The 27,492-nt window shown below is 38.9% G+C and overlaps 1 protein-coding gene across 2 annotated transcripts; it reads left to right on the top strand.

Moving 5' to 3' along the window:
- Window positions 1-1,137: 1,137 nt before the first annotated feature.
- On the top strand, window positions 1,138-24,516 carry GCG (glucagon). Of its 2 annotated transcripts, XM_068247062.1 has the most exons (7): window positions 1,138-1,218; window positions 2,888-2,986; window positions 11,311-11,472; window positions 13,983-14,123; window positions 15,867-15,980; window positions 17,712-17,849; window positions 24,356-24,516. In XM_068247062.1, the coding sequence occupies exons 2-7, from the start codon at window positions 2,895-2,897 to the stop codon at window positions 24,375-24,377; spliced, it is 669 nt and encodes a 222-aa protein (XP_068103163.1). In that variant the 5' UTR covers window positions 1,138-1,218; window positions 2,888-2,894; the 3' UTR covers window positions 24,378-24,516. The 2 variants fall into 2 exon arrangements, with proteins under 2 accessions (XP_068103163.1, XP_068103164.1); XM_068247063.1 differs by lacking the exon at window positions 11,311-11,472.
- Window positions 24,517-27,492: the final 2,976 nt, after the last annotated feature.

The raw sequence follows: 27,492 nt of genomic DNA, 5'->3' as shown, positions 1-27,492 counted from the left end.
TACAAAACTTACTTATTTTTCACCTTAACTGTAGGAGAGCTTATGCATGAGGTAAACGCATAAGAAGAGATATTTCATGAGATAAACAAATAAGGATAGATAAAGAGTTTAGTCAAATAGGAAAAGACAAACCATGAGTTAAGTCAATTAAGGAGTGATAAATCATGTGTTAAGTTATATAAGGAGAGGTAAATCTTAAGTTAATTCATTTAAGGAGTGTTAAATTGTGAGTTAATAGGTAAGGTGAAATAATTCAACAAAAAACTTTGTGAATACGCCCCCAGCTGCCCGCCAGCAGTAAATGTTGCCCATTTTATTAAAATGTTTCAAAACAGTTTATTTTATTGCTTTTATTGGCTATAGCTAAGCTTGGTTTGACAATAGGCCAAACAATCTGGTTACTAGCAAGCTTCACATTTGAATGGATCGTAAGTATTTTCTTAGTTCATTCCAAACTTCTTAAATTTTAGCTTGTAAGAGTCAGCAATACTGTTTCCAAATCGCAAAGCTAATTTCTTGGCTGATTCGAATGTACAAATTAAGTTCTTAATTCACTCTTGAGCTGAAAAAATTGTCTAAATTGTCTAATTTAAAGGACAATCATGGTGAACTTGAACGACCGGTGCTAGTTTGAGACCAAACCATGATGCAGAATTAAGGGGAGTGGCTAATATGGCATGACCTCGGTAGGCATAAAACGCTGATGATGTCACAGGCACCATAAAACATGCTGCATACTTACCAATTCTGCAATGCTGCATAGTTACCAATTTCAAGGTATAAACTGGTTCAAAAAGGCTCAAAAATGTTTTTCAAAAACATTCCATATAGCACTCCATAATCAACTTCATAGGGCAGTTGTAACATGGAGTTCACGTTATCTCCTAACTGACATTGCGTTATACCTGCACTTGGATTGCACCTGAAAGGAAGCACTTGTACATGTGCAATTGTTTCACAATGATTCACCAGCCATCTCTAATGTGTACACAAATTACACAAAGAGAAGTCAGTCGTATCATAACATTTAAAGCATTGGCAATCACATGATCATCTTGTCAGAAGTAATGTACAAAATGCAATCTCTTACTGTTCAATGAAGCTGAAAAGAGTATAAAACGCTTTGTAGCTCCAGCAGTCAGGATCATCATCAGGAAACATCTGAAAGTTGCCGTAGAAAGAGCTTCATTTTATCCATCTTCAGAAGTCCACTTCAGGGTAAGTGCTGGTCTCTAGACTGTAACATCTTTCATTCTTTATTAAACATTTTATACACCTTTTTTATTTTTTCCTGTTTATTATTTTTTTATTATAGACATTTTTTGTCTCTAGTCTACACTAGATAATTATGCTAATAATATTTTTTTTCCATATTTTGGACATCATTATTTTCTATTTTTAATGTTCTTAGATAATTGTTTTAAAATAATGTTAACCTTAACCTAGTTGCTTAATGTGTGCTTATTTTTTAAAGCTCTTAAATTATTTAAGTCTTTTTTTAAATGTTTCCATTGTGATTTTTACTTGGACGTTTTTATTTATTTCTGTTTATTCCAAACATTTTAATTTCTAATTTATTTCTGTATTGATAGGGATTGATATTGATTTTTTTTTATTTATTTCTGTGTTGATAGGGATATTACTGAATTAATCTACTTTTATGGAATTAAACTTTATGTGAAAGAACTATTTTAGTTGCCATTGTGCAAAGTTGAGACACTCCACATCATAAGTGGTTAATAAAGTTTTAAAAGTTAATTAGTGAAACAGAATACTACAAATGAAATGAACAGAAAATGAAAAAAAAAAAAAAAAAAAAAAAAAACACCTGCTACCTTTCATTTCTTACTAGCCGGAATGAAGCTCATATGTTCCCCTAATTTTCTTTACATTTGATTAAATAATTGAGATTAATTTCACCCTAATTTACTGAACAGCAATCCGATCATTTCCTAGTTCTGCTCATACAAAATGGGAATCTATCATAAAAATAAATACCACTTACTACGGTCTGCCTACTAGTTTCAGGGCCATCATCTAACTATATCACTGCCCTCGAACTAGCATACAACAAATTAGACAATGGCAGCTTCCACCAGGCTGGAATTTAAATTAAATACAAATTACCTTTAACTCCAATTTCCTACAGAGCTTGTGAATTAGTATCACCTGCCATTTCTGCGGTCAAGAATGCTCCTATCTGAAGAGCTGGATAGATAATTAGGTTAATTTCAAAAATAGACCAAATGCAATATATCATGTATATATTATATACTATATTTCATGTGTGTTAACTTATAAGGGTTAGATTTGTGTTGTATGTGTGTTGTATTTGTGATGTGTGTTGTATCAGATGTGAAAAGTTTGTATTCTTTCCCTGGGTCATATATGAAAGTATTATGGATTGCTGCTGAAAGGTTAGGCAAATGGATTTTGCTGCTGAAAGGTTAGGCAAGAATTTACCTTGCTAAGAATTTAAAGACTACTTTAACAGAGTTTTTGAAATGTTCTTGCTATGGGTGCATGTATTCGACTGTGGTTCCACGATCACTAACTTACTAATCTTTCAGCAAACGCCACTTTGCTCTAATATGGCCCCGGGGGGAAAGGAGTTGCAAACTTTTTTTTTTATTAATCCCTTTAAGGTTAGCTGGATTCCAGGGTTCCCCACCATTCCCCATCCTTAGTTAACTCATTGTTATAATTTTAAATACCCAAGTATAGGGAATTATTTTGAAAACCTATTGAGCATTACCATTGGTATCTTTTATACACTTGGATGTTTTTGGATATTTTTGGAGCCAATGTTTCATTTCTGTCATTGCTGTCACCAAAATGGATGCTGGGCCTACCAGTGTAAAAATTATTCATTTTCAATCTGTTGCAGAAAAATCATGAAAAGCGTTTTTTATATGGTGGGGCTTTTCCTTATGCTGTTACAAGGAAGTTTCCAAAGTCCCATCCAGGAAACAGAAGACAAGTCCAGGTAATGATTGTTCATACCTAAGTGCAGTTTGTTGTCCTGCATTATACAATGTACATTATGAAGAGGTTTGAACAATTATCACGTTTAATGTTGAAAAACCACAATTGACAGCATTTGTGATTGTTTGTTGGCTAACTAGACATGCTGGGACTTGTATTTTAATAATATAATGATTCAAACTTTTCTATAGTTTGGGGTCGTAAAGATAGACAGACAGTAGATAGACAGATAGATTGTATAGCCCTTTAAAACACATACCTAAATATAAAGGACATAAAAGGCCAGCCTATTTCAAATTGATTATAAGAGTATAAGTATAAATCTGCCTTCTGTATGTAATTAGATTTGAAAATACAATGGGCCAGATTCAATTCACTTCTTCTCATATATTTTCTCCTAGGTGATATTTTCACATTATTAATACAATTCATTTAAGCCACCCACAAGCAAGAACGTATTCAGAATAATTTTGACAGTATTTTCTCACTTACTTTTTGGTACTCTTTCAATTGCAGAATGCAAAAATTATTTTAAACAAAAAAAGGAAAAATTATCTCCAAGTGGAAAACTTAGGAGGAAAAAATGAATTGGCTCGGGCCTAATCTGTTTTAAGAAGGCACATTTACATTTAGCATAGTTATAAGTAAAAGGGCTCATAGCTTCCTTTTTAGTTCTTTACAAAATCCTAGCAATCCTACCTATAGAGAGCCATATCCATTCCTGCCTTTCACCGATGAAAGCCAATTTAGTCTGAAGCAGATAACTTCAAGTTGGTTCAGTATGGCTCTATACAATGAATAGGCTATAGGCATGCTGTTCTCTATCAGCTCTGGATGTGTGTTAAGCTTTTCAAGGACACAAATAAATAATTTGCAAATTGTTCACTTGAGCAGAAGTGATACGTCATGGGCTTTCCTTCTTGCTACCAATAAGCTGAAGAATTGCAAATACCTTCTTTTTAGGAAGGTAAATTTAAACTTATCTATTTTACCCATTTAAGGACCAGCGGTCTCTGGGCACTTAAAGACCGGGGACCGCTGGTCCAATACCGACGGAATCCAGACGAATCGCCGCACATTCCCGCCGCAACCGCCGTCATCGCTGCTCGACGAGACCCTCAGGATATAGACTCTACCGTCTTTCATTGGCTCCTGACCCTGTTTTTCAATGTAAGCCAATGGGAATGGCTTACATTGAAAGACAGGGCCAGGAGCCAATGAAATCGGCTCCTGACCGGCTCACATGACTCTGCCGTCATAGAGACAGCCAGAGCCTGTGAGATGTGGCGAGAATCGTCGGGTTTAAGCGGCGCGATCAGCAGATAGCGGCGGAAACGGCGAATGCGTGCTGCGGACAGTGATTGAGATCTACGCCCTGCCAGCCAGGAGCCCACCAATACAGGGCGTAGATCTCAATCACTGCGGTCATTAACTAGTTAAGGAAGCTGGCCATTAGGTTTCCTTTAGTCTCTTTCAAAATTGGGTCACCATGACCTTAATAGGTACACTGTATAAACACAACAGGTAAAAAAAATAGACTGAATAACTCAACCCAAAAGATCTACCTGAGACTGAAGTATTACTTCTGGGTTGGCTAACTCTTAAAAAGTATTTTTTTTTTTAACTTAAACCTTTATTAATATGTAACTTGATGCAGTTGATTACCTCACATATATTTCCATTTGTTAGAGGAATTGTTTTTTTTATTATCGGAATACTGTACAGTATAATAGTTTTTACTGTACTTTTTCTCTCCTCGGTTTACAAATGTCTTGTGACTATAGGCAATGCAGGTTGCAGCAACCTCCTCATATAGTGGCCTTTATAATACAGTATGTTGTCAATCATATAAGACATGATTTAACTTAACTGCAGTATTTTTCCCATGAAGAAAACATCCCATATAAAGGCACATTTCATTGTATGCATATCATTTTTTTTTTTTTACCAAGAAGTAATTTTTACCTCGGGAGAAAAAGCTGTAACTGAGAAAATCTATTTAAGGTTTTTTTTCAGAGGGAGAAACATGTGGTTGGTTGATTATCCTGAGTACCCAGAACAAGCAAGATTATGTAAACCACATGTTCTTTACTCGGTTACAGTCTTCCTGGGAATTATAATAGGTTACTTGTGTGTAATGATGGCATTAGTACAATATATCTACACTAACTTCTTGGTCAAAAGAAAATAATTCCCTGTCTAGTAATTCAGTCAACGGACTATGGCTGCAGAGTTGTATTTGCTTTTATTTAGCCCCAATTACCTATGCTAAATAAAAAAAGCACCTTTGGACTGATATTTATTTTAAAGTAAAACTGAAGTAAAAAAAAAAAAAGTCTAGATACTTATTAATAGAGATGAAAGGCTTTGAATCCTATTGAGCCTTCCCTGCTCTCGGTTCCCTCATTCCAGCACTGTCGCCACTGGTAAAGCTATTCTACGACCTGGTCAAATACACCTACATAAGTCCTCAAAAGGCTTTGTAAGCACTCATGTACCCAAGTGCAGGTAGCCCTGTACTGTGCATGCAGTGCTCCCAAAGCCTCCTGGGGCTTACGGAGGCGGTGTAACTTTATCAGGGGACAGTGCAAAAACAAGGTGATCGAGAGGGAACATGAAAGGCTCAGTAGGATTCTGAGCCTTACCTCTCCATAGGTAAGTATCTTAAAGACCAGAGCTGTCCTTTTCCTATTAGTAAAAAGTGATCACCGTGATTGGCCACAGTGATCACAAGGTAAGGAGCCAATAAAATGATGGCAGTGGCAGCAGAGCGAGTGGGCTGCAGCAATGTTACAGTTGCATGAATTGTGGGAGTGAGGAGATACCACATGGCATGATTGATTGAAATCTATGCCCTGGCAGCGATAACAGCTGACAAACAGGGCATATATTTCAATAATCATGGTCCACAACCGGTTAATCATTTTCATTGAACCGACTGGAAATTCTCTGCTACAGTCAAAATCAGTTGGTCATTTCTGACCATTTTTTAAGACCTGGTCAATCTAAGTTGGATGGTAAATTTTAACTGAACTCATTTTAAAGTCACCATTTGAACCCTAAAATATGCACTGATTGGATTAATTGTAGAAATCTGATCAAAATCGCTCTACTCCTTTTGGTTTATTTTGACTTCAAAAAGTTGGCCAACAGTAATTTCTAATCAGCTGCTCAAAAGGGGAACAGCTTACACCTTACCTTCATGGTTACGCATAGGCCTCAGTGGAATATAATTCTCTCATGTGTGGCTGTTGATGTGCACTGGACTTTTTTAAATAGAAAATAGCAATCCCCATGCAGTCATTTTCTAATCTATTGTTAATGATGGTCAGAAAATGTAGCTAGTAGGGATGATCAATGAGATGCAAATAATTTTGAGTTCATGCAGGATAGTGCAAATGTTGTATGCAAATTTATGCAGCTTGAAAATGGTCCAATCAAATTTTACCTCAGCAGGATTTGATAGGTTAATTTTCAAGCTGCATATTTACATATAAAAATTGTATTATGCTGCTTCAACTAGAAATTCTTTGCATCTCATTGATCTTCCCTAGTGGCTAGCATGCAAGTAAAAGCTTGATAGTTACTGGACTAGACCTTTGAAGGAGTTCAGATTCGAGAGTTGCTGCTTAATTACCCCTCAGATTGATTAACCACTTAAGTACCAGCGGTCTCTGCCCCCTTAAAGACCAGAGACCGCTGGTACAGAAATGGCGGAATCCCAATGATTGCCGCACATACCTGCCACAACTGCCGTCACCTCCGCACGTCGGGAACCTGGGCCACCCACTCTCTATGACGGCAGAGTTTCTGTGAGCCGGTCAGGAGCCGCTTCCATTGGCTCTTGACCCTGTCTTTTAATGTAAGCCAATAGGAGTTGCTTACATTGAAAGACAGGGCCAGGAGCCAAAGAAATTGGCTCCTGACCCACTCACAGGGCTCTGCTGTCATAGAGACAGACAGAGTGAGTGAGCTGCAGCAGGAGACGTTGAGGATTCAGCGGCGAGATCAGCGGAAGCGTCAAAATGCGCGCAGTGGCGGTGAGTTGAAATCTATGCCCTGGCAACCAGATAGCCATCAAAATAGGGCATACATTTCAACTATGTCAGTCCTTAAGTAGTTAATCAATCTGTTGATTAGTTAATCACTAGCTCCCAAATCGGAATACCCCCAGTTCTACACTCAATCTGTCCCCCCAATATACATACATTATTAAATAGTGATAGGGTGGGTGAGTAGCAGTATTATTATATTGGATTTATATAGTGCCAGCATGCTTTATAATAGAGAAAACACACAGGCAGTGAGTTACCAATAGTGATGGGCCTCCGAGTAGGAAGCTACTCGAATTAGTGATTAAAATGAGGCTTAATTGCCTCAGGTGTGCGGCTGGGAGAGAGGGGGTTACTTAACCATAAGTCTGTTGTCTTTTATGCGTTCCAAACATCTTGCACGTGTCCGATTGGATGCTTGGCAAAACTCACTACTGCTCACTTTCTCCTTCAAGCCGGAAGGAGGAAGTGCACAGTAGTGAGTCTTGCAACGCGTCCAATAGGAAGCGTGCAAGACAATTGGTACGCATGGAAGACAACAGACTTATGGGTAAGTAACCCCCTCTCTCCCGGCCGCACACTTGAGGCAATTAGGCCTCATTTTAATCACAAATCTGAGTGGCTTGTTCCTTGGAAGCCCATTGCTAGTTACCATAACGCTACACGTTACAATGCGATGCTAACGTCACACTGTGAACATCCCATAGGATTATCATTGCAGTGCGGCAAGCTGTGATATAAGATTTAATAATGTAGCTCCGCAACGTCCCTCTGTGAACCTAGCCTAAAACATAAGGGCAAAGAACCTTGCGTAAGTGGAGTATACTGAAGAAAGGTGCAGTGGTAATTTGGGCGCTGGATGAATCCACTAATAGAATATTGGTAAAGTTACCAATATTCCTCTATTGGGTACTGGTTAATACCGATAGTAGAATATCAGTAATTTTATCATTACTTTGCCAAACCCTCTACTCACACTAACCTATCCTCTACCTATTCCTATTCCTAACACTAACCTATCCCTATGCCCAAATCTGTGCCACAATCTCCGCTGCTAAATAGTCCCTCCATTGATATTTGTGCTTTCTCACAGTGCTATTACTCACTGGGAAACTTTGTTTCTAAGCTGTGCCTCTGGCACCTAGTTATACAAAGGGCACTACCATATCCGCCATCAACATGGCACTCTGTGTGGTGCCCATATTACCAGCTTGGTGCCAGCGCTCAAATTACCCCCTTTGGTAAGGTAGGTGTAAAACAGGTTGTGTAGTTGTGTAAAAAGAGATGGTTGGTGGCTAAGTAAGATAATGTGCTTGCCTGAAGAGGTGAGTCTTCAGGTTCCGTCTAAAGATAGCCAGTGAGGGTGAGTGGAGAACACATAGAGGGAGGTAGTTCCAGAGGAGTGTGGAAATTGGAGAGAAATCTTTTATGTGAGAATGAGACGAGGTGGCTAGAGAGAAGGAGAGGAGAACGTTGTAAGTGGAGTGGCGACTGATAGTCACAAACAATCCATTTATTTCAGCCAACAAAAGTCAAATGGCACAAATGTTAAATGATCAGTTTGAAGGTCTATATTATATTTAAAACAACTCGTACATTCAGGAGACCAGCTGACCTATAATTAAGTGCAAACTCTTCAAGTTAAGACACTGCAGTCTACCTGGAATGTGTGCAGGTTCAGGATGGTGTTTTTTTCCTGGTTAAACTTGATGGATGGATGTCTACACCTCTAGATGAAAGAACACTCTATTGATGATAGTTAGATGCACAGGTTGACAGATCATAGATGATCAACTTGGCATATTGACTTATTATTGACCAGAATATACCCCTAATGCACAACTTCATCCGGACAATGAAAGCTCACCTATACTTATCCCACTTGCTTGACTTTTTTTGGCAAGTAAAATAGATGTACATGGTAAATTACTAAAGACCTTGGAAAAACACACACCACATGCAATTTCTCAGCAATCACTCCTCTCTCTAGTCTACAAGATCTGATGTCATAGATTTGGCTATCCCATTTCTTGACAAACCATACTGGTCCCACCCTATCCCCTAAGTGAGCATTCCCCTGGTACTACTGAGCTCGTGAGGCCACCCCCAGGCCTCTGTATTGGTGCAGGAGGTGGGACAGAAGTTTACAAAGACTGTCAGGATCATAGAAAGCCATGATGCCCTTGTACACATGTACACGCATAAAGTGGGGGACACGCAAGCACATAACGGGGCCTGGGAAGATCCCGCTTATTGGTGAGTGCAAGAAGTAGTGGAGAGCTGACAATACAGATGCAGTCTTCACAGCAAAACATCTTCTGTAACACAAAAATGAAATCTCTTCTTTTGATATCTAATGAGCCCCATAAACAAGAATCAACAGATTGATAAACATTAGATTTTCTTTTGCTTATTTCTAGCAAACCTAAAGTGAAAATAAACTTATGAGACAAACAAGTGTATCTATAGTCATAATCATAAGTCAGACAATCCAAGAATCCAATCATCTTGTTTTTTAATTGAAAGTTAAAAACCTAGGTTTAAAGCTTTTCCAGTATCTGGTCAATAACAGTTTTTCCATGGTTTTCAGCACCCATATAGACAGATCTTGAACCACAGAACCTTTTTTTTCTGTTCCTTGCACTCAGAAGCTTACCCTCACAGAGTTATTATTGTATAGAGTACTTTAGTTCAACTATGCTGTTGTTCGAGAAGGGGTTTGTGGCAGAGAGGGTTAACTTCCCTGTATGGCCGCCTCTCGCCACTCTGGTCAACCTTCCGACACATCCTCCTTCACATCGGAAGTTCTGACAGTGAAGAAGGAAGTGTCATGAATATGGAGTGCAGCATTGAGCACTGCGGAGAGAGGCGTCATAGAGATAAATTAACTCTCTCTGCTATGGCCCCCTCCTTGGCCACAAGGGGGTACATTTTTGCTTCTTACTAAACTGTGCAGTCCATACTAAGTAGAACCAAAACTTTTCTTACAGATGTTTATCTCATCATGATACATGTCAATTTAAGTCTTTGTACTTTCAAAGTGTATAAATCATGTAAAAAAGATATGATGAAACAAATCACAAAACAGGTAAATGCATTGGGCGTATGTTCAATAAACTGGGGTAAGCAGAATAACATACATAAAGTCCTATTGCATGATGAGTACAGTATTATGCAATACATTAGATGCAATGCATTACGCTCTATTCATCATGCAGTAAGACTATATGTAAATTATTCTGGTTACCGCAGTTTAGTGAATATCCCTGTTGGGACCCATATATTCTAACTTGGTAATTAAAAATGATCCAAAGTCAGATATAAAAACGTGATCAGCATAAAACAAAAACACTGTAATACCAAAATTTAAAGTTCCACCTTTTAAAGGCCAAACAATATAATTAAATATTGAACACAGAACTGCTAACCAAGTTTTTCAGTGATTATCTCATGCAGCATAGTAGAGGAGAGACACAATGTAAACACAACATAGGTATAGTGAGAGATAAAGCTATGGAATCGATGACCATGAATATTTAGGACATCTAATGAAAAGTGGACCTTTGTTGGATTCGAGGTTCTTGAACTTATAGCAGTCAATTCAATAATTTTCAATTTGAGTAGTTCTATCATATATAAAGGAAACTTTAAATGATCACCACAACAGGGGATTTTCAATAAACACCCTCATTCATAAAAGGAGAAAATGCTTTATTAATGTTGGTTAACACTGATCAAGACCAACATATCACTGAAATAGTGGACGGCATTCAAGACTCGGTTTTCAGACTATGACTTGAGCTCACACGGAGTCTGCCACTATTTATTTTTGATGGAACAGACAGTGAACAAAAACAGATGGGACAAAGCTGGCAATGATTTTCTATTGGTTGGTTTACACCAGTCCATTTTGGGTGTTTGTTTTGTCCATTCCTATTCAACAAAAAACAAACCTGACAGGTGTATTTTTATTGGACAGGGGATTGGCTGTCATTCATCTGACAACTGGCAGCAGACCCTGACCAGGACCCTCGAACAGTACAGCCTATTCATACAATATGGACGTGGTACTACCTGGTGCAGTGTGCACTCAGCCTTAGAAAATTAACTGCATATGAAGTTAATTTGTGAAAGTATCAGAAATAGGTAGCAGATTCACCTTGTGTATGGTCATAAGATCTAGCTATAGATGTGCAGACTTCAGAATAATACCCCCATTCCCCCAGCTTCTTAATAGATACTTATATTGCCGATTAAAAAATTGTATACACAGATCAGTCAAAGCCGCAAGGACTGAAGCACTAGATGATTCAGATCACAACAATGAAGTTAAACGGCATTCACAAGGCACATTTACTAGTGATTACAGCAAGTACCTAGACTCCAGACGGGCTCAAGACTTTGTCCAATGGTTAATGAACTCAAAAAGAAGCGGGTAAGAAATCTGGAGCCAACAGAGCTGATCGTTTTGTTTGAGACGGTAACATTTAGATCCCGTCAGTAACGTACCCTTGAGTCAACGTTTTCTGTTGTCGCCACCCTGTGTCAATGCTGTAAATGTGTCCGTTGATGCTTCTAGCCACCTAGTATCTGAACCTTTGTTTAGTAGTCTAGTCAATTAACTTCTTACCCTTTTGAAACCCAGTAAACTGTATATGCAGCATGTATTTTTGGCTTGACTTGCACACGTTTTGCAGGGTAATTGGCAATCTCCTTTAAATCTACAGGCCAAATGTGAAACAGGATTCCACAGCATATCCTGAAAAATAATGATTGCAACCATCCATCAAGTGACTTATGCAAGACAAATTCATGGCCATGAAAGCCACTTAAAGGGAATCTGAAGTGAAAATAAACTTATGATATATTGAATTGTATGTGTAGTACACCTAAGAAACAGAACATTAGTAGCACAAATATGATTCTCATATTGTTTTCAGTACAGGAAGAGTTAAGAAACTTCACTTGTTATCTATGCAAAAAAGCTTCTCTGAGCTCTCCAACTAATTTAGTCAGAGAGCAGTGCTATTTTCCGAAGGACATATACATCAAAGAAACAATGAAAGACACCTTCAGATAAGATTTTACTGCAGAGAAGTTCAAAGGATCATTCGTTCTGCTCTGTTTCATAGTTTAAAATGCAGAATGTAGTTTGCAAACTGCAAATATTAGAGAATGATGCAATGTTATAAAAAGCTATATACCAGAAAATAAAAATATAAGAATCTTTTATTTGGTACTAATGTTCTATTAATTATCCATACTAAACATACAGTTCATTGCATCATAGATTTTTTTTTGTGCTTCAGTATCATTTTAAAGCCAATTAAGGCATAGCATAACAATACCTTTTTGTTGCAGTGCACACATTCTTTAATCAAGTTCAGAACCAGGTCTTCATCCCTCTGAGCTAATGGATGTTTTCAATATCATTCTGACTGTAGTTACAAAAAAAGCAAATCCATTTCTCCGCTATATTTAATTTTGTAATAGTAGTGCTGCAGCAGCCCCTACTGGTAAGGCCGATCTTCAGAGCAGCATGCACAATTTACTTGTTAGGGGTAGATAGGGCATTTAAGTACAGTTTCCCTAGGCTTTAAGCAAAATGTGTTGCCCATCAGGTGTATTTGACACTTGAATATAATTTTTAGTGTTGGACAGTGTGAAAAGGGCTTGGGATCTCTTTTTTGCTGTTGCAGCCTGTGTCTTATGATTTCCCTAAATTTCCATTGTCATCAAATTGGTAAATCTCTCCAACAGGGGGAAAAACTTTCAAAGGGGCACTATGGGCAAAAACATGATACTCTGATAACCCTACTAACATGTCTGTAATGTAGGTTCCTTTCAGAGGTAGGAGAGAGAATTACATTTGATGAAATGGCTGAGACAGAGATGATAAATAAAAGTTTTTCTTCTTTTGGCTGAAAGAATGTGAAAGAAGTTAGCGCAAGTCCCATTGGCAAGCTGCCATTCGGACGAGATTGGCTCTTTCATCTTGTAAATTTGTAGGTCTTTATTATTACATACATGTTAGTAGGATAATCCGGATATCATGTTTTCCCCAAAGTGCCCCTTTAAGCTTTTTTTGCTATTCCTCATTTCCTGTTCCTGGGATTACCAGGTTGCATGCTAAAGATATTGAGGTCCATGAAATTCCCAAGGACACTAGACGTGAGGAACATTTTCTCCAATGAGAACACAGTGAGCAGTAAATACCCAGAAGAGATTCTAGCCATTATTTCACATTATTTCAAATCAAGGTGGAAATATTCCTGAATAGGAGCTTTATGAAACTATGTTATATTCAGAAACAGTAGAGTACTGCAATAATGGCTTCCTCCATATTCCTTTCACTACAAGTATGAAAAGAAGAATTAATGAGGAATAAAGTCAGAGGGATCTATGGGAAGCGTTTTAGTCTAGACCATCTCTCCCCAGTCCCTAGTCCTTGAGGGCTGTTTTCACACCTCTGTTCTGATTTCCTGAAACGTCTAGAGCAAGTCAAACTGAAAACAGTCTACATCGTGGGATAGATAAACATGGTAAAACAGTGTTTCCCAAATTGTGGCCCATCATGTCTCACCATCACAAAATGTACAATGTCAATGTGATACCCATGCCACTGGCATGTACTCCAAAAATTGTTTTGGCAGCAAACAATGCAATGTTCCATTCATGCATTTGATTAAAAGTTCAACTTTCCCTATAAAGATGCCGAAAACTGAGAAAGTAAAGTGTCCAATCATAATATTTTTTTCCAATGGTCTTTGGAACCTATACCTTACTGCATACTGTAAACGGCTCCTGCATAGATTACATTCCTCTGAAAGTACCTGCAGTGAAGCTGAGAACTACCATTGAAACATCTCTCACTTTTTGGGAAACTCTGTGCTAGAACAGTAGCTTTTAAGTCACTGCATTTAATTGTTCCATTTGTTTTTTTAGAGGATTGTCATTGTCAAGGCGCAATGTCCAGGTGGAGAGACACGCAGAAGGCACATATACCAATGATGTAACCCAGTTCTTGGAAGAAAAAGCAGTCAAAGAGTTTGTTGATTGGTTGATAAAAGGAAAACCAAAGAAACTGTAAGGACACAGCATTATTTTCTGTTCACAATCCATTAACATCTATTTCCATATCTGCAATTTTATTTTATGTTTTATTTTTTTTTGGCTACAAGGCACATTGGGGGTGAGTCACGTTCCTGCTCAGACTGAGCTCCAATAAGCCCTACATGGGTCTGAGAGTGCCAAGGCACTTGAGAAGCTGTGGGCAAGGCTTGTTTAGTTTATAGGGGATTAGAGTTTTAAAACAAAAAAAAAATATTGGGCTTGAGGAATGCCCTATAAACTATATGAAAGGAACACAACTATGCAATGAGTAAAAGTTTATCTTAGATCCACTTTAATGTTACTTTTTATGGTCTTATTTGTAGTACATTTTAGAGGTCTTAAAATATTTTTTATAAAGATAAGGTTAAAACAAAATAAAAAGGATAGATTGTTTATGAGAGAAGTGTTTTCTCTCATAAACAAATAATCTATCCGTTTTTTATTTTTTTTTGTTTTAAAACCCTAATTCCCTATAAACTAAACAAGCCTTGCCCACAGCTTCTCAAGTGCTTTGGCACGCTCAGACCCATGTAGCAAGGGCTTATTGGAGCTCAGCCTGAGCAGGAGAAGGAGGAGGGTACTAGCCAGAGATTTCAGAGGCAGAGGGGAGGAGGAGAGGGGAGTGACGTTTTCACAGGCTGAGGGCTGAAGATGTAGATCAGCTTGCCTGTGTGTAATGTTTACAAGCAGAAAATGGCTGCTCTCATTGTATCACAGGAAGAAATAACCATATTCTGTTGAGAGATATTTCATGAGAAAAGTTTTATAAATCAACTGTATTACAAAAAGTATCCTATTAGCTTCCTTGGTAAACATTGGTATTAACTAAGCACACATGTACATAAAGCACTAGAAACCAAACTTAGATACACTTTTCTAATAAATATATCTAATACATTTACATTAAATTGTTTTAAAATAAAATGTAGTGTTTTAGTTCAATGAATTGCCTTGCAGTTAGTACAAACAACTTTTTTATTTTTATTTTTTTTGCACTTAGAAAGTTATGAAATACCGCTGAAAGACTTGTGCAGCATACATATATTAATGACAATTTAAAAAAAATGTAACCACTTGAGGACCACAGGCTTACAGCCACTTAGTGACCAGGCCATTTTTTTTTACTATTCAGGCCACTGCAGCTTTAACAGCTCGCTGCACAGCCATACAACTTGGCACACACATTAATCTTGTCCCCTTTTCTTACCATAAACAGTGCTTTCTGTTGGTGGCATCTGATTGCTGCTGCTATGTTTAATTTTTCATAAATATTATTGTTATCTGTTTTTGTAATAAAAGTAATCTTTTTATTTTTCCCTCCCTCCCCGTGGTCCTTAAGAGTTTAAAGAAAATCTATTGCATAATATAAATAAAGTTTGCAATGCTTTAGGAGCCTGCCAGAAGATTAGATAGTTAAGAAAAAATATAGATAGAAGGGGAGCTCAATAGAATTCTTGAAATAGCATGAAACAATTCATTCCACAGTTTATCTAAACCGACATAACAACTATAAGCCACTCCAGTTTCAGGAGCCCCTCCCAGTTTCTAAAACCAGAGTCAGATGCATGAAGTTGTGAAACTGTGTCATGATCTCTGGAGATTTCTTTCTTTTTACAGGTTATGTTACAAAACTGTTTCGTATTTCAGCTGGGAACTTTGTCACACATCTGTATGTGCTGAAACATGCTAAAATTAAATGACATTTTTATTGTCTAGGAGAAATTCAAGACATGCAGAAGGAACATTCACTAGTGATATGACCAGCTATTTGGAAGAAAAGGCAGTCAAAGAGTTTGTTGACTGGTTAATTAAAGGAAGACCAAAAAGAAAGTAAGAATGATTGACTGAATACAAAATTCCTTGCTTGATCTCCAATGACTTTTTATTATTTTCCATCCTGTTTTTAACACATATTTCATGTATTCTTTAAGTATTTTTGGGAAAAAACAAAAAAAACGTACCAGATATTTTACTGAATCTAAAAGGAGCCAATTATCGATATAAAATATTGAAAACTGTTTAAAAGGAAGAAAGTGGTGGCCTAGAGCTCAATGACTGACACTGTGTTTCACTGAGCAGCACTTTCCTTTCCAGGTCGAAACTGAGCATTGTCCTACACACGACCACATGACCAAAAAAAAATGTGTGGTTACCCATGAAACTATTTTTGTTATATAGCTTATTGGTTCCTCCAGTTAGATCATTCTATTTACCCACCTGATGTGGGAAGATTGGGTTCCTTGATCCCTTAACCTCATTTTGGGAGTGTGACTACCTGAGGGTGCTATCCCAGTCCCAAGTGGGGACAGACTTCTATTCCCAACTGGCCTTATGATTGGTTACTTATCAGGTGACCCCCATCTGTTAACACCATTTCATATTTACCTAACATCAATTATCTCACTTACTACACAACAATTAGCTCTCAGCTTTGTGTTTTCGAGAAGCCTTAGGAACAATCCATTGATATAGATATTTTACTTATTTTACTTGTCAACTTACATCACAAATAGCCAAAAATAAGCTGTATGACTGTGCAAAGTCATGTACCCAAGTCCTGTGAAGTAAAACAAACATAATTTTCAATGCAGTTTTTCTTTGCTCTGAAATTATATATTTTTTCTTATGTGTATGGCATAAAACTTAGGCCTGAGTCATCACTTCCTGCCTTTCTAAGTCTCTCACGTCGGCCAACTGTCCACCTCTAGTCATGTGATATTGGTGTTTAGATCAGTTGGCATCAGTCTTTAGTTATCTTACAGTATCTTATTTCTGGGAGAACGATATATAACCTATAGCCCAAGGCCACTTGTGTGGAAAGTACGATTGCCCATAGGAATCATCTTTCTTGTTTCATTTGCAATTCAATACTGATAAAATTACAAATGGTAGCTGGACAAATGCTTCAGTGGAGCAAACATTCATCATCCTCACATTAACAGAGATAGACAAACAGTACAGAGCCACAGACTTCTGGTTCCTCTATAGGAGAATGAACTACAAAATCTACATACCGCAAATAAGAAAAAATATACCAGGCATGTCCATATTATCACAAATAATCATGGTAATGACATCATTTTTGACAAATGTTTGCGTTAAATGGTATATTCACTGAGACAAATCATACTATGTGTACCTGGGATGGCTGCCAGTGATGAGTGAAAATGGCAATATTCTTTTCACATTAATTTTTGTGAAAATAATGTTAAATTCAATTTTCGAGTGAATATGTAATTGAAAATAAGTGGGGTTTTTTTCACGCTTTTTGCATTTTTTTACATTACAAACAGATTTCTTTTTTTTGCATTTTTGCTGTAAAAATTTGCACAGTAAAAATATTGTTTTCCAGGATTTTTGCATCTTTTTTCACATTTTCACAGTAAAAATATCAATGTTCCACTTTTTTCTGGAAAACGCAAAAATGTTAAAAAAATTTAATGACTTTGTCAAAAATTTGCAAGTAACTCTGATGACTGCACAAAGTTTTGCTCTAAAATCCTGCTTACAAAATAATTTTTGATCAATATATATTATTTTTTCTTTCTTTGTTAAATCAAGTTTCTCAGACATCTCTGCAGAAGAGCTAGACAGAAGGCACGCCGATGGCAGCTTTACTGATGTCTTTAACACCGCCATTGATATAAAAGCTGCTCAAGAATTTTTAGATTGGATAAAAAACACACCAGTTAAAGAAAGGTAAATATTCTTCAATACTATACAATGTTTTTAGCTTATACTATTTAATCATGTTTACAATTAAAGAATCTATATTTGACATTTAAAAAGTCTTTAATTTTGGAAGTCGATGTAGGTGCTTTAAAGTGGGATCATACTTTCAAAACTAAAATTTCACTAAGTACTCTTAGTTACAGAAAAGAACATTTGAAAGCCTTCCCAAGCAATCCCTATGTGTAAATATATTTATTTTCACTGCAGAGAGCAGTAGAAGCTTGCTTATCTGTAATCATCAGCAAATGCAAAAATCTCCCTGTGCATGTGTTTCACTCTGCCCCCTCCCTTCCTCTGCTGAAAAGACATATTGCCCTGGCAACAGCTGAGTCACTTTAGCAGAAAAGGAAGTGGCAGAGTGAAGACAATGAATGACAGAGAGGATTCTTGCCTTTGCCAATGACCAGAGTTAAGCAAGTTTTACTGCTCCCTGCATTGAAAATAAACATTTTACACATGAGGCACGTCTGGGAAAGCTTTAAAATGTTCTTTTATTTAACTTAGAGTTAAGACACTTAAAACTTTGACAAGTCTAGGCTACTTTTAAAATGAATCATTTGATTGGTGGGTAAGAGATTCCTCTTGACAACCAGATATGGAGGGTTCTCTAGTTAACTAAAAGATTCGCAAGCAACACTGCTAAATACTTGCTTGAAGGTGGGGCTGCACCTTTGCTGCTCAAAAGTGTGAGCTTCTGCTTTTATCAGTTTCCAATTCATGCAGAATGCAGACTTTCAAATTATGGGTCACCTGACACTGCTGTGCAATTTGTGCTTTTTCTAATCTCCCCATTTCTCAAGCTACACATAGGCCCTTATTCAATTATTTTTTTCTCCTGAGTTTTCTCCCAGGAGAAAAGTTTTCGGTACTTATCCGTTAGCCGGGCGCATCCGGCAGGTGGCGCTGTTGTAGCGAATTTCGATGCGTTGGGTTGTATCTAATTCCATTCATACTTCAACGTAGTACTGTGTGAATGGAAGCGCCGCAGGTGGCGCTAATTACATTGATACGTTGATAACAATACAGTGTTAATGGCAAGGAATACATTGTATTTGAAGTGGCCGGCACTGGCACTTAATGGAATTCAAATGAAGGCGGCGGCAGTGTAACAGATGAAGCCGCCGCCTTCGTCTGTTCTTCTTCTCCCCCTTTGCCCTCTCTCAACTATACAACCCTGCCAGCTGGGGGGGGGGGGGCACGCCTGTCCCCCCCACAGTCGTTCGTCGCAAGGAAACAAGCAGGATTCCCTGCCGCGACGAACGACTCTGGGGAGAGACGCATGTCCCCGCAGGCTGCCAGCATTGTAGAAGCGAGAGGAGGGCAAAGGGGGAGAAGAAGAAGAAGAAGAACAGAGGAAGGCGGCGGCTTCATCTGTTACATTGCCGCCGCCTTCATTTGAATTCCATGTAAAAGTGCCAGCCACTTCAAATACAATGTATTCCTTGCCATTAACACTGTATTGTTATCAACGTATCAATGTAATTAGCGCCACCTGCGGCGCTTCCATTCACACAGTACTACGTTGAAGTATGAATGGAATTAGATACAACCCAGCGCATCGAAATTCGCTACAACAGCGCCACCTGCCGGATGCGCCCGGCTAACGGATAAGTACCAAGTTTTCATCTAATCCATCCAATCTGAAAAAAAAACTTTTAAGCACCTAGCAATTTAAAAAAGTACAAAAAAATTAGGTAATGTCAACCACATGTTCTTTTCTATCTTTTGCTAGGAGCTTTAGAGGTATTTTATTGGTACGTTTTGAAAATATCTCCTTCATGGAAATTCAAGAGAAAAGTCAATAAGATATGGGTCGTAGTGTCTAGCTGTTCAGAGACATGCCTTTCCCTTTTTCCTAAACGACATTCATTTAAAAAACAAAAAAAAACAAATCTGGTACTGGTTTTGTAAACTCTCACATAACAACAATTTTTCAATGGCTATTTAATGAAGCAATTGGTGTAATAATGCCTATCTTTGGAAGAATGTAGATCAGTCTTGTGAGAATCAATGGGAAGTATGTGTAGTTTTATCCCACCACAGTAGGGTATAAACTAGAGTAAGGGCTGGTTCAGACGGGCGTTTTTGTGGCGTTTAACGCAGCGTTTCAGACGCAGCGTTTTTTGGGATCTACTGCCATCCCATGCAAGTGAATGGGAGCGTTTAGAGCTGGCTCTTGCAGGCTTTCATGAAAGCCTGGCAGTAGATCCCAGCATTGCGTCTAGTCTCAAAAGCAACATGCTGCTTTCAGAGGCGGTAAACGCGAGGAAACAATAGCAGAGACCAGAACTGCTAGCCTTGAACGCTTTTCAAAAGCCTTCAAAAGCTAGCTTTTAAACGCTGGCGTTTAAACGCTGGCGTTTGAACGCAATGCCAAGCAAAAGCTCAGCAGACGCCCGTGTGAACCAGCCCTAAGAGAAAAAGTAAAATATTTTTTTTTAAGGATCCAACAAAAAAAATTATCAAAAAGCTAAAATTATTGTAAAAAAAACCCCCCAGATCTTAACAGGGACATTAAAGTGGATCCGAGATAAACTTTTACTCATTGCATAATTGTGTTCCTTACATATAGTTTATAGGGCATTTCTCAAGCCAAATATTTTTTTTTGTTTTAATACTCTAATTCCCTGTAAACTAAACAAGCCTTGCCCACAGCTCAAAGTGCCTTGGCACTCCATGTAGCAAGGGCTTATGGGAGCTCAGTCTGGGCAGGAGGAGAAGGAGGTTACTAGCCAGAGATTTCAGAGGCAGAGGGGAGGAGGGAGCAGGAGAGGGGAGTGAGCTGAGGGCTGGAGATGTAGTTGCAGCTTGCCTGTGCGTAATGTGACAAACAAAACATGGCCGCTGTCATTGTATCACAGGAATAAATAAACATGAAACTGTTGAAGCTGTTTGCAGCTAGGTTTGCTGTGTAAACTTAGTGTTGGGCGAACACCTGGATGTTCGGGTTCGGGAAAGTTCGCCGAACATGGCCGCAATGTTCGGCATGTTCGGGCCGAACCCCGAACTCCCCGAACATCCCGCTTTTAGGGGCCCTATGGGGTCGCAGGCATAAGGGGGGAGCATGCCCCGATCGCGGGGGGGGGGGGGGGGGGGTCGGAAATTCCCCCCACCCCCTCTGCTAGCACTCCCCCCTCTGCCCGCTTCCCCATACAAAAATTTCAAGAAGTACCTGTGTCCGGTGGTAGTGGGTGGCTGGCAGTGGGCGGCACTATGAAGTGACTGACTGAGGAGGAGGAGTCCGGAGAGTGACGCTTTGAGGGAGGCCGGGCAGTGGGCGGATCAGCAGTAGTACGGTACTACTGCTGAACCGCCCGCTGCCCGGCCTCCCTCAACGCGTCACTCTCCGGACTCCTCCTCCTCAGTCAGTCACTTCATAGTGCCGCCCACTGCCAGCCAGGCAGCCACCCACTACCACCGGACACAGGTACTTCTTGAAATTTTTGTATGGGGAAGCGGGCAGAGGGGGGAGCGCTAGCGGAGGGGGTGGGGGGAATTTCCGACCCCCCCCCCCCCGCGATCGGGGCATGCTCCCCCCTTATGCCTGCGACCCCATAGGGGGGCAGTATTCGGCCGAACAGGGCCCTGTTCGGCCGAACAGGGGCCCTGTTCGGCCCTGTTCGGCGGCCATTAGAAGTTCGGGTCGAACCCGAACTTAAAAGGCCGAACACCATCAGGTGTTCGGCCGAACTCGAACATCACCCGAACAGGGTGATGTTCTGCAGAACCCGAACAGTGGCGAACACTGTTCGCCCAACACTATGTAAACTATCTAAACTTTTGATAAGATATATAGACAAGTCACTTGTCATAATTAGTTTTTTTATCTCGTATCCACTTTAAAGGACAACTGAAGTGAGAAGAATATGGAGGCTGCCATATTTTTTTTTCAAAGATTACCAGTTGCCTGGCAGCCCTGCTTGTCTATTTGGCTGCAGTAGCATCTGAATCTGAAGAAGCATGCAGCTAATCTTGTCAGATCTGAAAATAATGTCAAAACACCCAATCTGCACATGCTTATTCCGGGTCTATGGCTGAATGTATTAGAGACAGAGGATCTGCAGGATAACCAGGCAACTGATATTGCTTAAACGGAAATAAATATGGCAGCCTCTATATCCCTTTAAGTTGTCCTTTAAGAACCCCATTGAATTCCATTATGTATCACTGTACGAGGGCTACAATCCAGAACTGTAAATTCCAAATTCCAACCCCACTGCCACTGATTTGACAAACTATTATCATCTACCATGCATTTTATTGGAGTACAGGAGACACCATAGAATTTTGTGGCTACAAGCTCATCCTCCAGTCAGGTATCTCAATAAGTTCTGTTTCTCCTACTACTCCACCAGCATTTATACTAGTAACATAAATTGGCACAGTAAGTATTCATGGGTCTCAGCTTACCAAAAGTTCTTACAGCAGAATACCCAAGCAGCTCATGGTGAGTCAGAACTGCTAGGAGAGTACAGGGGACCAAGGGCTCGTTCACACTATAAGCGTTTGCGTGTTTTTTAAGAGCTGGCGATTTTAGAAATCGCCCCAAAAGAGCTTGTGCAATGATACCCTATGGGAGTGTTCAAATGTAAGCATTCCGATTTAATTGAAATCGCAAACGTTCTACATGTACCATTTTCTGAATGCTTTGCCTCAATGGAAGGTATAGAGAAATCGCAAAAGTGCTTGAAAAATTGATTTGTATAGCGATTTCCCTAGCGCTTTTATGAATAAATACATTGTATTTATTCATTTCCGGGTGAAAGAGTTGACTTCCTGACTAACGTCAGGAAGTGAAAATCTCAATCGCTGAGCAAAAGTGCTTAGAAAAGCTCTTGCAAAAGCGCTTTTCTAAGCACAAATGAATCGCTCAGCGCTTGCGATAACGCTGGCGATTTATAATGTAAACAAGGCCTAAAAGAGTCAGAAAAGCCTTCCTACTAAAAAGCAACACTCAGTGTAATTTGCCTTCTTAAAGGGAACCTAAACTGAGAAGGATATGGATTTTTCCTTTTAAAATAATACCAGCTGCCTGGCTCTTCTGCTGATGAACCACAACCTCCTGCTTTCAACCACAGCCCCTGAACAAACATACAGATCAGGTGCTTTGACTGAAGTCAGTCTGGATTAGCTGTATGCTTGTTTCAGGTAGGGTTGAGACGAAATTTTTGAAATTTCGTGTTACTATAATTACGCATGCGAAATTTGCTATTACGGCACGAAATTATGGTAGCATAATTGCCATTAAAATCGTAATTGATAAAACCGTAAGCGTAATTTTCAACGCGTAATTTCACGTTTCGTTCATAACGTAATTTCACGTACAACTATACCGTAATTTCACGTTAAACCATAACGTAATTTCGCATTTCTTCATAATTTCGCGAATTTTGTAATTACTTGTTAGCTATAAAAAGAAATACATTTTAATTTTGAAAATGAAAGTAACTTCGTTTATAATAGTAATTACTAGACACAGGAAAGTGTCTGGGTATTGGAGATTGTCCAATCATATTACAGGCTTCTTTTGAGATACATCCTAAACAACCAATTGTAGTTTGACCCACCCTCCTAGTATATAATCTGGCAGCCATGTTAGTTTCACTTTGTGGGTTGTTGTTTCTGTAGGAGAACGCTTACAAACGTTTGCATGCAAGGCAAACGTAATTTCGCGATACCCACCGCAACGCGAAAACTACGCGAAAATTAACGCTTACAGTAATAGGAACTATCGCGAAATTACGTTATGTAACTACGCTTACAAACGGTTGCATGCAAGGCAAACGTAATTTCGCGATACCCACTGTAATGTGAAAGCTACGCGAAAATTACGCTTACGCGGAATCCTTCTTCATTATGATTATGTACTTACGGCCATAATCGTACTTACACTAATAACGCGAAATTTCACGAAATCGTAATTAAGTCATTACGCTCATCTCTAGTTTCAGGTCTGTGATTCAATTACCGTACTAATGCAGCCAAAGAGATCAGCAGGATGCCAGGCAACTGGTATTGTTTAACAGGAAACATCCACATCCCTCTCAGTTAAGGTTCCCTTTAAAACAGAAGGTATTTGTGATAATTCAGCTTTAATTGAGCAACTATGGTTTCCCATGATGCATCACCCCTAAATAGGCAAATTATCTCTTTTTGCCTTTGAAGCCAGGCTTACATCTGCATGTTGGGTTGATGTGACTCTGTAAAATGTATAAACTATAGACTTGCTATACGCCAGCGGCTCTGGATTCAGGGGCAAACAGAGATAATTTGCATTTTCAGGAGTGATGCATCATGGGAAACCACAGTTGCTCACTTAAAGATGAGATATTGCAAAAATCTTCTGTTTTAAGATGGCGAATTACACCGAGCAGTTCTTACAGCATGAAACAGTCATGTAAAAGTATGACGGTGATGGGTGCTCTTTGACCTTCCTCTGAAGTAGCTCCTGACCATCTTTTTTTTTTTCCCAGGGATTTGCTGGACGTACAATAGGATAACAGGAAGTAATCTATGAGGATCACCCGGCCGTCACTTGAAGAATTTTGACTTTGTTTTCTGTAAATTCAAGCAGGCATATCATAAAGCCATACAGTATAGCTTTGCATGCAAAGTAAATGAAAAAAAAAATTCACTAGTGTTTTTTTTTTTGTTGTTGTTGGGAGAATCCCACAAAGAGCAGATGTTATTCATAAATGTGCATCTACCGCAGCAGATTTATTGCCTTCCATCGTGGCAGGATATGCGTTACCCTTGGAAACATGTTTCACTGGTCCATTGAGAATGATGAGGGCTTAATCCAGAAGTGCCATTTCCTCCCATCCACTTATTTAAAAAAGTGTACAATAAAATAAAGAAAAAGAAAGAAAAATGTAACTTTAAATTAAAAATATATATAACTTATTTTTCTATGAAGATGAATTGTATATAGAATTTAATCCAAACAATCAGGTCTCAGAAAAGGGGTTACCTTGTTTGAAATGTTTATTATAACAAGTGCAAAGCCTTCAAAATATTAACTAGTAGCCTTAAATAAAGTTTTTCAAGCGTCATTTTGATTGTTGCTTAATTTGTGAACTGTGTAAAGAGACTACCTGCAGGGGAGAACACAAGCAAACTAAAAAAAAGATGTTGGTCAATCTCCTCCAAATACATTTTTAGTGATTTTTTTAAGGTTGTCTGATTTATTAGTTTTAGTACTTAAATAAACAAAAACATTTAAAAGCATTAAATATTTAGACAGCAAAATAAGAAAAAAAATAGAAATTATGGTAATGTTTTTATGTTCCATCAGCTCCAAGTTTTGTATCTGAGGCCTAGTGCACACCGGAGCGGTTCGGCTGCGGTTTGCAATCCGCTTGCGGGTGCGGATCCGCTAGGATAATGTATTTCAATGGGCTGGTGCACACCAGAGCGGGAGGCGTTTTGCAGAAACGCATACTCCCGGGCTGCTGCAGATTTTGGATTGCGGATGCGTTTCTGCCTCAATGTTAAGTATAGGAAAACCGCAAACCGCTCTGAAAAACGGCACTTCAGAGCGGTTTGCCAGGCGTTTTTTGTTACAGTAGCTGTTCAGTAACAGCTTTACTGTAACAATACATGAAATCTACTACACCAAAAACGCTACACAAAAACGCAAAACGCTAGCTGAAACGCTGCAGAAAAATAAGAAAAAGCGTTTCAAAATCTGCTAGCATTTTGCGGATCTGCTAGCGGTTTTTGGTGTGCACTAGGCCTAAGACAAGACCACAAGACTCCATATTGAAAATTATTTCTGTAATGTTAGATATATTTAAACAACAGCAAAAAGTGCTAGTCAAACCATTATATGCTTTTCCAAAAAATAAATATTTCTATGTTAAATATACTGGCCCATATTTAGTTCACTTTTTTCTCTTAAGCTTTCTCCCACATGATATTTTCACACCTAATTAAAATGTTTTTTTTTTGCCACCAACAAGCAAGAAAATACTAGAAGAAAATTATTTTAACAGCGCCTTTTCACAAAATACTGAAAAGTTATTTTAAACAGAAGATAAAAAATTATTAGGAGAAAAAGTGAATTGAAAAAGTTCAACAGGGACTTATTCAATTAACTTTTTTTCCTAAATTTTCTCCTTGGAGCAATTAGGATTAGGATTATTAGGATTATTATTTTCATCTTCTCTTTAACGCTCAGGAGGTTTTGTTAGTTTTTGCCCCCATAATTAAATAATGTGCTCACATGGCTGTAAAACCTGTAGCTAGCACTAGGCTAGCTAGTAAAGGTGTCTGGCACCCCCCGATCCAGCCAGTTTATACATTACCCAGCCTAGATAAGTGATCGGCGCAGCCTCCCCGCACAGCTTCGGTCTTCACTATGGGGAGGATCACACGGGTTTGCGCATGACGCGTCGCCGGCGTCATGACGTCATGCGCAAACCCGATCCTCCCCATAGAGAGACTGGAGCTGTGTCTCCCTGGCTGCGTGATCGCTGGATCCAGGCTGGATAATGTATAAAGAGGGGGATTGGGGGGGACATGGGGTGCTGGACACCTTTACTAGCTAGCCTAGTGCTAGCTAAAGGTTTTACAGCCATGAGAGCAAATTATTTAATTATGGGGGACTCCTGAGGACAGAGAGCTGTATAGTTACATAGTTACATAGTTATTTTGGTTGAAAAAAGACATACGTCCATCGAGTCCAGCCAGTACAACACCAGCCTGCTCCCTCACATATCCCTGTTGATCCAGAGGAAGGCGAAAAAACCCTTACAAGGCATGGTCCAATTATCCCCTAAAGGGAAAAATTCCTTCCCAACTCCAGATGGCAATCAGATAAAATCCCTGGATCAACATCATTAGGCATTACCTAGTAATTGTAGCCATGGATGTCTTTCAACGCAAGGAAAGCATCTAAGCCCCCTTAAATGCAGGTATAGAGTTTGTCATAACGACTTCCTGTGGCAATGCATTCCACATCTAATCACTCTTACTGTAAAGAACCCTTTCCTAAATAAATGGCTAAAAAGTTTTTCCTCCATGCGCAGATCATGTCCTCTAGTCCTTTGAGAAGGCCTAGGGACAAAAAGCTCATCCGCCAAGCTATTATATTGCCCTCTGATGTATTTATACATGTTAATTAGATCCCCTCTAAGGCGTCTTTTCTCTAGACTAAATAAACCCAGTTTATCTAACCTTTCTTGGTAAGTGAGACCTTCCATCCCACGTATCAATTTTGTTGCTCGTCTCTGCACCTGCTCTAAAACTGCAATATCTTTTTTGTAATGTGGTGCCCAGAACTGAATTCCATATTCCAGATGTGGTCTTACTAGAGAGTTAAACAGGGGCAATATTATGCTAGCATCTCGAGTTTTTATTTCTCGAGTTTTTAATGAGCCATAAATTACTTTTCTCCTATGTTGCTGTCACTTACAGTAGGTAGTAGAAATCTGACATTACCAACAGATTTTGGGCTAGTCCATCTCTTCATAGGGGATTCTCAGCATGGCCTTTAATCTTTATAAAGACATTCCCTGAAAAATCTTTATACAAAGATGCTGGCCAGCCTCCCTGCACACTATTTTGGCAGTTGGGCAACTGCCATTCACTAACTGCTTTTAAAAATAAA

The sequence above is a fragment of the Hyperolius riggenbachi genome, chromosome 7, assembly GCF_040937935.1.
Source record: "Hyperolius riggenbachi isolate aHypRig1 chromosome 7, aHypRig1.pri, whole genome shotgun sequence".
NCBI lineage: Eukaryota > Metazoa > Chordata > Amphibia > Anura > Hyperoliidae > Hyperolius > Hyperolius riggenbachi.
The sequence above is the reverse complement of the archived record's forward strand: the minus strand, read 5'-3'. Positions and strand labels throughout refer to the sequence as shown.